The 12935-nt window shown below is 43.8% G+C and overlaps 2 protein-coding genes across 11 annotated transcripts in view; one reads left to right on the top strand and one right to left on the bottom strand.

The window, feature by feature from the left end:
• Positions 1-12935, bottom strand: part of LOC138165277 (dedicator of cytokinesis protein 7-like) — a 327550-nt gene that overhangs the window by 245948 nt on the left and 68667 nt on the right. The window lies entirely within an intron of this gene.
• LOC138165275 (cysteine protease ATG4C) overlaps positions 1-12935 on the top strand; it is a 78756-nt gene that overhangs the window by 15033 nt on the left and 50788 nt on the right. For 4 of the 5 annotated variants that reach the window (XR_011169324.1, XM_069093425.1, XM_069093427.1 and 1 more), the window contains exons 2-4: positions 5845-5970; positions 9402-9485; positions 12147-12386. Coding sequence is in view for 4 of the 5 variants with exons in the window: in XM_069093425.1 (XP_068949526.1) it covers positions 5895-5970; positions 9402-9485; positions 12147-12386 (400 nt within the window). In the remaining variant the exon portion in view is untranslated. The remainder of the gene's footprint in view (positions 1-5844; positions 5971-9401; positions 9486-12146; positions 12387-12935) is intronic. The other variant, XM_069093426.1, reaches the window with a different exon arrangement.

The raw sequence follows: 12935 nt of genomic DNA, 5'->3' as shown, positions 1-12935 counted from the left end.
CAACAAATGAATATGAATATTAAACTTATATGCTTCAAATGCCTTAGCATCTGAGTTTATAAAGATAAAATTAACTGAACAAAAAGACACAGAGTAATGTAATGGTAGGAATGTAATGTAATGTAATGTAGTGGTAGGAAGTTTCAGTGTCCCTGTCTCAGTACTGGATAAAGCTAAAAGAAAGTGAGACCAAGGGCAAAATGTGGAATTGAACAAGTTGGTGGAGAAATTAGAGCTAAAATGGAACTGTTAAAGAATAGACCTTAGTACCATGTGGAACGTTTGCAGAAGTTATGCATTAGGGCACAGAGATGCTGCAAGCAAATTTAAAAAGCAGAATTATTAAACATGTCCATTACAGGCTCTAAAATAATTAAAAACAGTAATTGACTCAGGGAACATAAGCAAAAGACAGACCCAAATGGAAACTTAACAAGGAAATCCTTAATAATGAATGAATCAAAAAACAAATTCTAGAAACAATAATTATGTTAAAGAAAATGATAATGATGAAAGAACATATAGAATTTTGGGGTTGTAGCTAAAACAGTCCTCAGGAGAAAAAGCATAGCTCTACAAACAGGTATTAACAAAATAGAAAAAGAGAGGATTAATTAGCTGGATAACTTAAAATAAGCACCAAACTGGAGATGTTAAAAATTAGAAATAATTTAATAATAATTAATATTAAATTATTATCACATGATAATATATATAAAATTATAATAAATTAGAAGCCAAAAAGATTATAGGAAGAAGTAAAACCTAAAACTGATTCTTTGAAAAGAACTCATGAAGTTGATAAATCTTTAACCAATCTGATTTTTTTTAAAAGGGAAAAAATCAGATCAATAAAATGGCAAACAAGGTGAATTAACACAACAAGGAGAAATAAAATTATCAGAACCTATTCTAGCACAGTTATATACTAACAAGACTGGGAACACAAATTAGAGAAATACCTTACAATACAAAACACTTAAGCTAAGAAAACCAAACAGAGGTCTTAAGTAATACAAGCTCAGAAAAGGAAATAGAATTAGCTGTAAAGGACTACCAGAGTAAGGAGACAAAACTCTTCCTGATGGATTGATAGTAGAATTCTATAAACTTTTAAAGAGCAATTAGTATCAGTGCTATACAAGTTATTCTCAAAAATTGAGAAAGAAAGCATCCCACTAGATTCCTCTTATGAGACCAAGATAGCCCTAATACCCAGACCAAGGAAGAATAAAACACAGGACTACAGACCAGTATCATGAATGAATATTGATTCAAAATATTTAAACGAAATTCTGTCAAACCGACTAAAGTGTTTCATTCTAGAAATCATTCATTGTGGCCCACTTGGATTTATACCACTGATCCAAGGAGAGTTCAACATTAGGAAAACAATCAACATAATTGTATTAAAAAGGAAAAAAATATATAAAACTACATGATTATGTCAATAGATGCAGAAAAAACCTTTAACAAAATACAATCCTCATTTGTTATTAAAACCCTACGTAACGTAGGCATAGAGGGACCTTTAAAAAAACCAGAGAAAATACTTAGAATCAAAAACATGCATCATATTTAAGGAAGTTACACTAGAACCTTTTCTAGTACCACATAGATTCCATATACAAGTAAATTCCATGTAGATGTAAAGCACAACGGTGCCTATACCCTCCACTATGACTTGATGTAGTTCTGTAAATGCTAATGATAGCAATAAGACAAGAGAAAGAAATTAAAGATGCAAAGACAGGTAAAGAGAAGATAAAACTATCCTTGTTTGCTGATTATATGATGGGTAACTGAGAACATCCTAGGGAATCAACAAACATGCCAATTGAGACAATACCTTCAACAAGTTGTAGGCTAAAAAATAAACCCTTAGAAATCATCAGCATGGGGCAGCTAGGTGGCACAGTGGATAAAACAGGGGCCCTGTAGTCAGGAGGACCTGAATTCAAATGTGGCCTCAGACACTTACTAGTTGTGTGACCCTGGGCGAGTTACACCCCCTCCCCCAATAGCATTTGAATATAATAACATCCAAGAGGCAGTAATGGCAAGGGGAATCCCATTCCAAATAACTACAGAATGCACACGATATTTGAGATCACTACACCAAAGCACACAAAATACTTTTATAGATTCAATTAAAAAATGCTTCTAAAAAATAATAAATGACTGGAAGAATATTCAATGTTCATGGCTTGGTCGTGCCCATATAATAAGATGGAAATATTACCACAATTAATTTAAACTTTTAATATTACTTCAATCAAATTTTTAAAGGGATACTTAACTGGACTTGATAAAATAATAACAAATTCCTTTGGGAGAATAAGAGATCTGAAATATTAAGGAAATAATGAAAGGAGATAGGTATGAAAAGGGAACAGCACTTTCAGACCTTAAACTATAGTATAAAGCAAAAGTCATCAAAACCATTTGGTGTTGATTAAAAAACAAAGGTAGGTCGCTAGACCAGGAAGAATCAGAAACACTGGAACTTAATAATCCAGTGTTCAGTGAAGTGCAAAACAAAAATTACTTGGGAAAGAACTCTCTGTTTGATTAAAACTGTTCTGGCCTCAGACACATAACACTTACAAGCCATGTGACCTTGGGCAAGTCACTTAACCTGAATTGCCCTGCCTTCTCCCAAATAAAAAAGAAAAAAAAAGAAAACTGTAAAGCAGTCTGAGAAATTAGATCAGTTATTTAGATCAACACCTAGCACCATATTCAAGATACATTCTAAATGAATATGTGACCTTGATGTTAAAAAACACACTTTAAAAAAGTTAGTGAAGAAGCAGATCATATCCTACAACTGTGGGTGGGAGATATATCCTTAATGAAAGCTTAGAGTCAATTACAGAAGATAAGTAGGTAACTTTGATTACATGAAACTGAAAAGCTGCACAAACAAAATGAATGAATCTACAATGAGAAGGGCAGTGGTGAAATGGGAAAAAAAATCTTTGTATCAAATTTCTTTTATAAGGATTTGGTATCTAAGCTATGTAAGCTATTAACATATATACAAATATATGTGTGTGTGTATGGGCATATATACACACATATATGTATAAATATATCTATTAACTATTATATATATGTATATACATACATTCATTCATTTTTTTCAGTCATTTCTGACTCTTTGTGACTTCATTTGGGGTTTTCTTGGCAGAGATAGTGGAGAGATTTTCCATTTCCTCCTCCAGCTCACTTTACAGATGAGAAACTGAGGCAAACATGGTGAAGTGAGTTGCCTAGGGTCACCCAGCTAGCAAGTGTCTGAGGCTGGATTTGAACTCGGGGAAGATGAGTCTTCCTGACTCTAGGTCCAGTGCTCTTTGTGCACTATGGTGCCATATATGAACACTCGAGGTATGAACTTCCTCTCTATATAAATGCCCATTTTGTTCACTGCCTCCTTTCTGTCCTCCTTCCTTCCCCACAACCCCACCTGCCCAGAAGCTGCCTTAGCTGCCACTCCTTCCTTCTGGACAGCAGTAACCCAAGTGCCCCGAGCTGCTGGTGCTGTCTGGGGGTCAGTGGGGAGACCTGCCTCACTCTAAGTTTCAGTCCCTGATTTTCCTCATCTAAAGGAGATTTCAGGCTTGGCTTGAAGTGCTACAGGCCATCAGTTTTCTGGCATATACACGTTCTATTAGCCATCATCTTCCTTTGATCAGAATGTCTGATACGCACCTGTGGTACTATTTTGGTATAGAAGAAAACATTTTAAAAACGAAATTCGATGTGGCAAAGAATCAGTGATATCCTCCATCATTCTTCAGAGCAACCAGAAATCACATGCAGAATCTTCCTCAAAGTTTCCATCTACCTTTTCATCTTCTACTTAAACATGTTTTTTTTCTCACATGTCAGCATTCACAAAAGGAAGAAAAAACTATCTTTAAGTTTTATTGTTTTCCTGTTTGATTTACTTGCTTGCATTCTAGGAGTATTGTTTTCTAGGCTTTCTCATGCTTTAGCTGATCATTTAAATAAGCTTTTGTGGGCTAGCCTGGGACCCAAGCCAAAACTGGTAACATTATTTGTCTGGAAAAATGGGTTTTCCCATACAAATTCCAAACAGCATATTTATGCATGATCTTTGGGATCAAGCCCGTGAAAGGTATTGTAGAGATGATGGTGTGAGGTTTGGGCTAAATTTCCAGTGCCCAAGTTATCCATCTGAACCCTGCAGCTCTTTAGAGGCTCACTGTTGAGCTGTAGGATTATGTAGCAGCCTGCTTTCTCAGAAGGCATCCAGGTGGTGGAATAAAGGAAGGGAGCATCCTCTGTCCCTGTGTGCCTTTGACACCTTCTGGCCCACAGAGCTGGGAGAGGGCTTCACCTCCCAGGTGCTGGGATGAAGTTGTGGAACCACTACCCTGCCCTGCTAGATGGGTTTTCTCCCTGTGAGTTCCCTCTGCCAGTGAAGTTACAGGTCCTGGCTCAGTCTCCTGGCCTTTGGGTGGTGGAGTGCCCAGTCTGACATCAGGAAGAACTGAGTTCAAGTCACACTCATTTATCTGTGTGAGCCTACCTCAGTTTCCCCATCTGTAAAGTAGAAACAATGATAGCACCTACCTCACAGAGTTATTGTGGAACGAGTTGATATGGAAAGTGTTTAGCAAACCTAGAAGTTCTCTAGACATGCTGTAATTCTTCTCATGTATCACTGTCCTCTAACGTTTATGTAGTATGAATCATTATGAAATTATCCTGGTCGTGTAAGGTCATGTAAGCAGATAATTGAGTTTTTACAGGATGATTTCTGTGAATCAGGTCTTTGGTATTTTTTCCCTTTTTCTTTGATCACTAAGTAAAATAGCTTTCTTAGAAAATATGGGTTGGGGGGGAGCAGAGGCCGAGGCTGCTGTTGGCATTTGTAAACTGACTTGAATGAACAACATCATTGCACAATGGATGGCTTATTTTAAGTCCAAGAAGAAGGAACTTTATGACAAAACAAAAAGCATAATTAGTAGCATTTTAAAATGCACATTGTAAAATAGAATGCGGATTGCTAGAAAAATAATTTTACCAATACTTTTGAGGAGATGTTTACAACTTGAAAGGTTAATGTTCTGTGAAATATTCTTTCTATGGAAAGTAAACTATGTATTATCGCAAAGAACTGCAAGTATTTTCAGATTTAATTTATATGCCCCTTCACAATATATCCCTCACTCTTAGCTTTGCCTCTGACTTGCCTGTGAAAGCTCTGGGAGGTCCTGTTTCTGAGCCACAGTTCGTGGTGTGTTTGCCGTGAGATCTGCTCCGTGGTACACGTCTGTTTCAGCCATGGAGAGTTGGGAATGGGAGGAAATGCCTCATTAAAAAAATGTTTCAAATTCATATGAAAACAGCAATCTATTTCATATAAGTAAATGGTTCCATTCTGAAAACATCCTGTTTTTTATGAGAATTCCAGTAGGCTTCTCTAAATACAAATAAAACCAGAGTGAGGGTAGCTTGTGAGCCCCTGAGTGGGGGGTATATACCTCTCGCCAGGTTTGTGGTACAGTCGAGAGCGATTGGGAGAGATTTTTTGTTTGCCTTTATGTGATAATTTTATTGTTGTGTATTTGGAATTAAATGTTTTCATTACTTAAATATTCATAGAACATATGATTGCTTTCTGTTTCTATAAATTGAAGCTTTTGATAGCCCCTTTCCTTGTTGTGTTTACCATTTAAGTATCATGAGGACAGTCGGCATCATCTACTGTGCTTGTATGTGTGTGTTTGCATGCATAGATGTGTATGTGTGTGTATGTGAGATATATGTTCACGAGCATTTCTGGTCTCTTGTGTTTGTGTAAAGGAAGATAACCAAACTCCACCGGAGAATGCTGGCTCTCTCTCTAGTTGAACATGGAGGCCACAGGGACAGATGAAGTTGACAAGCTGAAAACTAAATTCATGTCAGCATGGAACAACATGAAATACAGTAAGTGCCATTATCGTCACAGTGAAATTGTTCAAACCAAGAGGAGATCCGTGACGCCATTTGTAATCTCTCTACATAGATCAGTGAGGGGGTAAAGGTCTGGACTCTGTCAGGAAGAAACTGCACTTGGCTCTTTCCTTAGACGTTCATGGACTGGGTGAGACATAAACTCTCCCCTCCTCAGTTTCCCTTTCTGTAAAATGATGGTCAGAGCAGACCAGCCCCACAGGGTTGTTGTGAGAACCAGATGAGGCGACCGATAAAGAATGTGTTTTAGAAACCTCAAAGTGCTGTGGAAATGTTGGCTGTCATTGTTTGGCCAAGGTTCCAGTTCAAATTAAAAATGTTTTGCTTGGGGCGCTTCCTCGGAGGTTCACTATTCTGTAAGCTCCCAGGGACAGAGCATCACAGTGATGTTCCTCTGATCCCCTGTGCACACTGTTTGCTGGACCAGGCCATGCTGACCTGTGAGAGCATGGCGGCTTTCACACAGTGAGTCAGTTCTTTAAGAAAAGGTTGTGAGGTCATGTGAAGAGTCAACACTTGTCTAGTATGTGGGCACAGGGGAAGCAGAAGAGCCTCGAGGCCAGGCCCTGTCAGGACCCGGTGAAGGAGGGACCGCCTTGGGGGAGGGCAGCCATGTGGGATGCTGGAGGCAAGTGGGGAGAGGCTTGAGGCAGGGAGGCCAGCGAGGAGGCCACTGGAGTGGGCCAAGGAGGAGTGATAGTGGCTGAGCTAAGGAGGTGACTGTGTGAGTAAATGGAAGGGAAATTGTGGAGGTAGAAAGAGCATGCCTTGGCAGTTGATGGACAGCATGGCACTGCCAACCTGGGAGTGGTGAAGGATGGTGCCTTTGACAGACCCAGGGAAACATGGAGGAGGAGTGCATCGGGGGAGTGGAGGAGCTTAGCTTGGGATATGTTGAGTTTGAGATGCCTGTGGGGCGTGCCAGGGGGAGGCTGGCTCTAGTTGTGTGACCTGTGAGTCATGGCATTGAGATGATGGTGATCAGAGAACAGAGCAGGAAGAGATAAGGGCCCTGGACACAGCCTGGGGGCATGTGCACAGTAGGTCTGAGGAGGCGGATGATGACCAGCTAAAGGGATGGAGATACCTTCAGGCAGGTATAAGGAGAAGTGGGGCAGAGCAGTGTTATGAGAGCCTGGAGAGGAGAGAGGAGTCTGCAGGGGGAGAGGGTGGTCAGTGGGGTCAGCTGCAAGGGGAAGACTGAGGAAAGACCATCAGGGCTGGCAGTTAAGAGATTGCTGGCGATTTTGGGATGCAGGTCATAAAATACTGAGGAAGGGGAGGAAAGGAGTGGAGACAGTGAGAGTGGGCAGCTTTTTTCTAGTAGTTTGGCTGACAAATAGAGAAGGAAGAGAGAATGATAGTCTGTAGGGGGCAGTGAGGGCTGCGGAAGGTTGTGTTAGAATTGAGGGGGCTTGAGCACAGTGCTAGACAGGGAGGGAAGCCTAAGGGGAGAGGGTTAAAGAGTGGCCCGTCTGCTGGCAGAGATGGGAGGGCGGCCTCGGGGACAGTGGCAGAGTGAGAAGGGTCTTTTCATTATCAGAGACTGGTGGGAAAACAGAAGTGTGGGGATGACTTCAGAGAGTTTTGAGTGCTTGGCACATAGTAGGCATTTAATAAATGTTTGTTGATTGTTCAAGGAAAGAAGGGGGAAGGAACTTGTGTTCTCAGAGCAGCAAGGGGCAGGGTCCTCAGAGGGAAGGGAGATGGATGGGAGGCTGGAGGAGAGAAGAGAATGTTTGGAGACTGTGGGGTGTGATTGAGGGGATCAGCTTACAGAAGTAAGAGTGTTGCCTTGCTGCCTGGAGCGCTCTGGTGAGGGGAGATACCAGCTTTGTCCTGTACCTGGTCAGCTCACTTATGTGACTTCCTCCAGATCAGGTTAGTGGCTTATGAGCTGGACCAGAGGAGGTTGCGAGTGGTGGTCATAAAGGGCCAGTGTTGGCAAGGGCTCAGCTGTGATAGGCAAAGGCATTAGGGATCTGGAAGCAGAAAGGAGTGTGGAGTTGCCTTGGGTAGTTACAGGGCAGAGATTATAAAGGGAAGAAAGTGAAATCCAGGAAGGGAGAGAGGATTCAGGAGGTGGTGGATGGTGGAGGGTTTCAGGGTCGTGGTGAGGGTGAGGAGGGATCAGGCACAGGGGGAGGTTGGGGTCAGGTAGAGGAACATCAGAGACTTTCATCAGGGTATGGAGTCCTTGTGGGTAATGGCGAGCTCTAGGATGTCACAGCCACCAAGATGGAGAGGAGGCATTGTTTGTGGGATTGAGAAGACTGAGGGGCTGGGGGGGCTGGGCTATTTGAGTTGCACAGGCTTGGTGAAGGACAGGGATGGGGAGCAGAGGGAGCTCAGCTGGGGGCATTTTTGTAGAGAGCGTCAGAGGGGGGAGACTTTCAGGAGCAGGAAGTAATGGCCCAGTGTGTTGGGGCTGTGGGAGCGAAGGCACAGCCAGGACTGGGGATGCAGTGAGAGTGAGCCGATGGGAAGGGGATCACTCAGTTGGTGAGCGTTTATGATGTGCTTCCTCTGTGCTGGGATACAAAGGGACCCTGGAGCTGCCTCTGCCCCCCGCGGCTTATGTTCTAACAGGGACACAGACCATAGAGACAGAGGAAGAGGAGCCCACAGCTGGGCCAGGGGAGAGACCAAGGGGGCTGGCAAGGCCTCACCACGGGGAGGTTTCAGAGGAAGCCAGGGGTTCTGAGGCCAAGGGAGAAGGGGAAAGGGAAGATATTCAAGGCACAGGGGGGACAGTCTGTGCAGGCCTGTGAGGAGGAGGAGGCTGGTCTCAGGCCAATATGGCAGGATCCTAGAGGGAGGAGGGGGAGGCAAGAAGAAGAGGGACAATGCCCAGAGGGACGGGAGACTTTTCATTGTGGAGCAGGAACAAAGAGGGGCCAGTGGAGAGGGTGGGGAGCAGGCCCTGGTGAGTCGTGGGGAGGTAGTGCGGGGATGGGGGCAGTGATGCTCACAGCCGCAGTGGGGTCTAGTCTGGTGGGGCACCCCTGGGTGGGGGCTGGGCAGACCATGCTGCAGATGGGGAGACTGGGCTGGCTGTTTGTCTTGGACAGGTTGTTCAGTCCCTCTGTGTCCTGAGATACTTCATTGGAATGTGGCTTAGTCGAGAGTTTGCTTGAGTTCTCTGGCCCTTTCTACAGAAGACACATTTATTTGTCTGCCATTTCCCCTTTGTTGAGACAATGTGGCTTTCTTTAGAACACTTGATTTTAGTGAAAAAGAATGAGCATAAAAGGCCTTTGTTTTGATTTGTGTTCAAATATTTTCCCTCCTTCTCACACATACAGTGATAATTGTCAGATTATTAATTGGGCAGAGAAAAATGCTTTTGTAATTTTTCACTCGTCAAATTTTCATGCAAAGCATTCTTTTTTTTCTTTCTTTAGGCTGGGTGTTGAAAACAAAGACATATTTCAGCAGAAATTCACCAGTATTATTGCTGGGGAAATGTTATCATTTCAAGTCTGAAGGTGAGAGTCCAAAATTTGTAAACAGCTTCGAAATTTTTTTCTTGAAATACATAGTGAATATTTACATATCTGAAATTGTTTTTGTAGTTTCATGATTGGTTTTGGCCCTTCTTCTTCAATATTTACACTCTCAACAACAACTTGTTCTTAATAATATGCTGTCTTCTTCTGTTTGCTTCCATTTCAAACATGTTCTCATTTCTCTCCACTTGGATGACAAGATTATGAAGCAGGAACTGAGTTTTATTTCCTTTGCATCCATCAGCGTACCGCGAGTGTTTCTGGAGACTAGCAGTCAGTAGTGCGTGAACATTAATTAAGTACCTACTGTGTGCCAGGTGCTTTGCTAAATGCTGGAGATACAAACAAGGAAAAGAAAGCGTGCCTGCCCTCAAGGAGCTTACAGTCTCATGGGGAAGACAGAGTGTCTGAGGGCGCCCCTGAGTGTGAGGGCTTGCAGTAGAGGAGAGGGGTGTGTATGTGGGGCATTGTGAAGGGCCTGCAAGGTCTAGAGGAAGCTTGCGGCAAATGGGCTCTAATTATCTTCTTGAACTTTTGCGTCTGGCTTCCAGTCTTATCATTCAGCTGGAACTCCAAATGACCCTGGCCAGTGACTCATGTAGTTTCTTCTGACGTTGACCTCTCTGCAGCATTTGGCCTTGTCGCCCACTGTCCATCTTTCCCTAGTCCTTTGGGATCCACATCCACTGAGTGTTACCTGCAGAGTGCTGGGGTTAATGAGTCTTTGGAAATACTTGAGAATTGCCCAAGTGAAGTCAAGCTGGATGCCCTTCTCCTGCTCCATTCTGGATGCAGTTTATTCTCCATCTGGAGCGCTTATCCAAGATATACTTACTGATGGACTAATTAGATCGGCCTTCGTCCAACTGTATGTCATTATCTGAGCCATATGCATTTTTAATCTGGCTAGTTTTCGCAGCAACTTCACCAGTCTTTTATGTTGCTGTGAGTTTCATCAAGGAGGTTTTGTATTTGTTGAATTCTACAATTTAAATGAACAGGTTTATGATGTTCTTCCTGTGTGCCAGACAGTGTGCCAGGTGCTGGGGGTACACAGGTGAAAACCAAGAAGCCTCTGTGTAACTGGAGTAGGCAGCACATAGACAGATGAATCAGCATACACTTATATGTAAGCTGGGATGGGAAGGAGGGCCTCATGACTGGGGCCTGGGCCCCTGAGAAACCACCCTGTGGGAGGCGGCACTTGACCTGAGTTGGAAATGGAGTGAGGGATTCCTAGAGGTGGAAGTCAGTGGAGGGACAAAAGCAGAGGCTTGGATGATGAGCCTGCTAGGGGCCTAGCAAACACGTGCCAAGCCCTGAGGCTGCAAATACAAAGGCAAAGGCATTGATGAAGAAGGAGCCTACTATGGGCCTAGCAAACACATGCCAAGCCCTGAGGCTCCAAATACAAAGGCAAAGGCAGTCCTTATCCCCCAGGATGACATTCTTGTGGGGGCTGAGTAGGGAACATAGACAGTGAAGGATACTGAGTCACAAAAATCTCAGAGATGAGAGACTGTTTGTCTAGGAGGAGAGTGTGACCAAGAAGGGCCCTTTGCTAGGGAAAGTCATGGGGATGGCAGTCAGAGCCCTAGGGGAGTAGAAGGACTCAGCCCTTCCTGTAGTAGTGGCAGATGTGATCTGGTCATGCTTCTGGGGAAGGGTGTGCACCTGGTGGCCTCACAGTGGGCAAGAGGGTGGCCAGTGGACCACGGGTTGCAGTGAGGAGAGAAAGCATTTCAGTTGTTGGGGGAGGAGAGCCTGGTGGTGGGCGCAGGAACAGGAAGGAAGCCACTTTGACTGCATCCAGAGAGCCGGAGGAGGAGGGAGTCACAGAAACTCAGGGCGATTAGCCTTTTGTCCTCTTCAGGTAGAACTGTTTGGAGAAGGAGCAGGAAATCCTTTGTGTTTAGATTTTACCCAGGATGTTTCCCATCCTCCCTTGTGGAGGACTCACTGTCTCCCTACCCTTGTTTCATGCCAGTGCTCTGTAGGTTGTTGGACAAAGGCAGAGTGCTCCTTGTGCTTGTGTCTGCCCTGGAATCTGGTATAATTCTCACCAACAGCTCAGTTGACTCTTCAGGACTAATGCCAGTGCCACAGGTGATTGACAGACATCAGAGAAGAGTGAGGACTTTGCATCACCGTGGCACATGGGAGCCTGGCGTGATGGATTTTTAAAGTCTTCCTGAGAGCATTCGTTACATGAGCACAGTGTGAGCTGTTGGAGGCTTGCTCTGTTTCATTTACAGGAGACTCATCAGGGCACACTGGGGTCTGTGTCATGAACCAATGACTGAGATGGCTTCCCATCATCTTAGGGTGGGCGATGTATGAAATCAATAGTGATAGTCACTGCTGATGGTGAAATTCATAGTCATGTTTTGTGCTTGTATGATGACTTCAAGTTTACAAAAGCACTTTGGTTTCATGTCTCACTGGACCCTTACAGGTCTTGTGCATTCGGTAGGACAGATGATGCACTTGTTAGGGTATCTTGGCTACTCCACACTTACTCGATGTTGGCGATGGGGAGGAGCCCCGTTGGATGTTCTGCATCCTGTGCTTAGGCCACGGGGTCCCCATCACCAGGTGGTCACCTGTGTGGAGCATGAACCTCGTGCTTTTTTCTTACAGAAGAAGATGAAACGGCACCTGTCAGATCGCGATGGCCAGCAGAAAATGACCACGTTGTCATTTCTGGGAATGTTGAAGAATTTCGTAGAGATTTCATTTCTAGAATATGGCTGACCTACAGAGAAGAGTTTCCCCAGATTGAGGGCTCGGCGCTGACCACAGACTGCGGGTGGGGCTGCACCTTGAGAACTGGCCAGATGCTTTTGGCACAAGGGCTCGTTCTCCATTTCCTGGGCCGAGGTAAAGCCATCTCCCTTTAACTGTTCCTGTTCTTGTGTGAACTCCCTAGACTTTCTAGCCAGGGCATTAACATTCCCTGCTGGTTATTTCCTGGACTCCCGACTGCTACAAATTGAATTTACTAGTAAGCCTGTGGCAAGTAACACCTGGGCTCAAGTATGTTCAATTGGTGGTATCCCTTGTCCCTACTGTCTTCCTCTTAAATTTTTTTTTTATCTAAGACTTTTAAAAAAATGTCACTGTATTTCTGGTTAACCTTCCCCTCCCCTCAACAGTTTTCCTGGTAATAAAGAAAAATTTTTAGCAGGAACAGCTGAAACACTTGTAATAGCATATGCAGCATTTCTCTCCCACAGTCCCCCGCTCCCTCTGACTGTCTGTCTGTCCATCTGTGTCTTCTCTCTGTCTCTTCCTGTCTCTCTCTGTGTCTTCTTTCTCTCTCTTTCTCTCCCTCCCTCTCCCTCCCTCTCTCTCTCTCCTGTCTTTTCTGTTTTTCTCTCTTTCTGTCTTTCTCCCTTCTGCTTCCTCTATCTCTCTCCCCCACACCCA

This window comes from Petaurus breviceps, unplaced genomic scaffold, assembly GCF_028583685.1.
Source record: "Petaurus breviceps papuanus isolate PSGF00001 unplaced genomic scaffold, PetGlider_PUasm1.0 208, whole genome shotgun sequence".
NCBI classification, from domain to species: Eukaryota; Metazoa; Chordata; class Mammalia; order Diprotodontia; family Petauridae; genus Petaurus; species Petaurus breviceps.
Note: the sequence above shows the minus strand (reverse complement) of the source record. Positions and strands in the feature narration are given on the sequence as shown.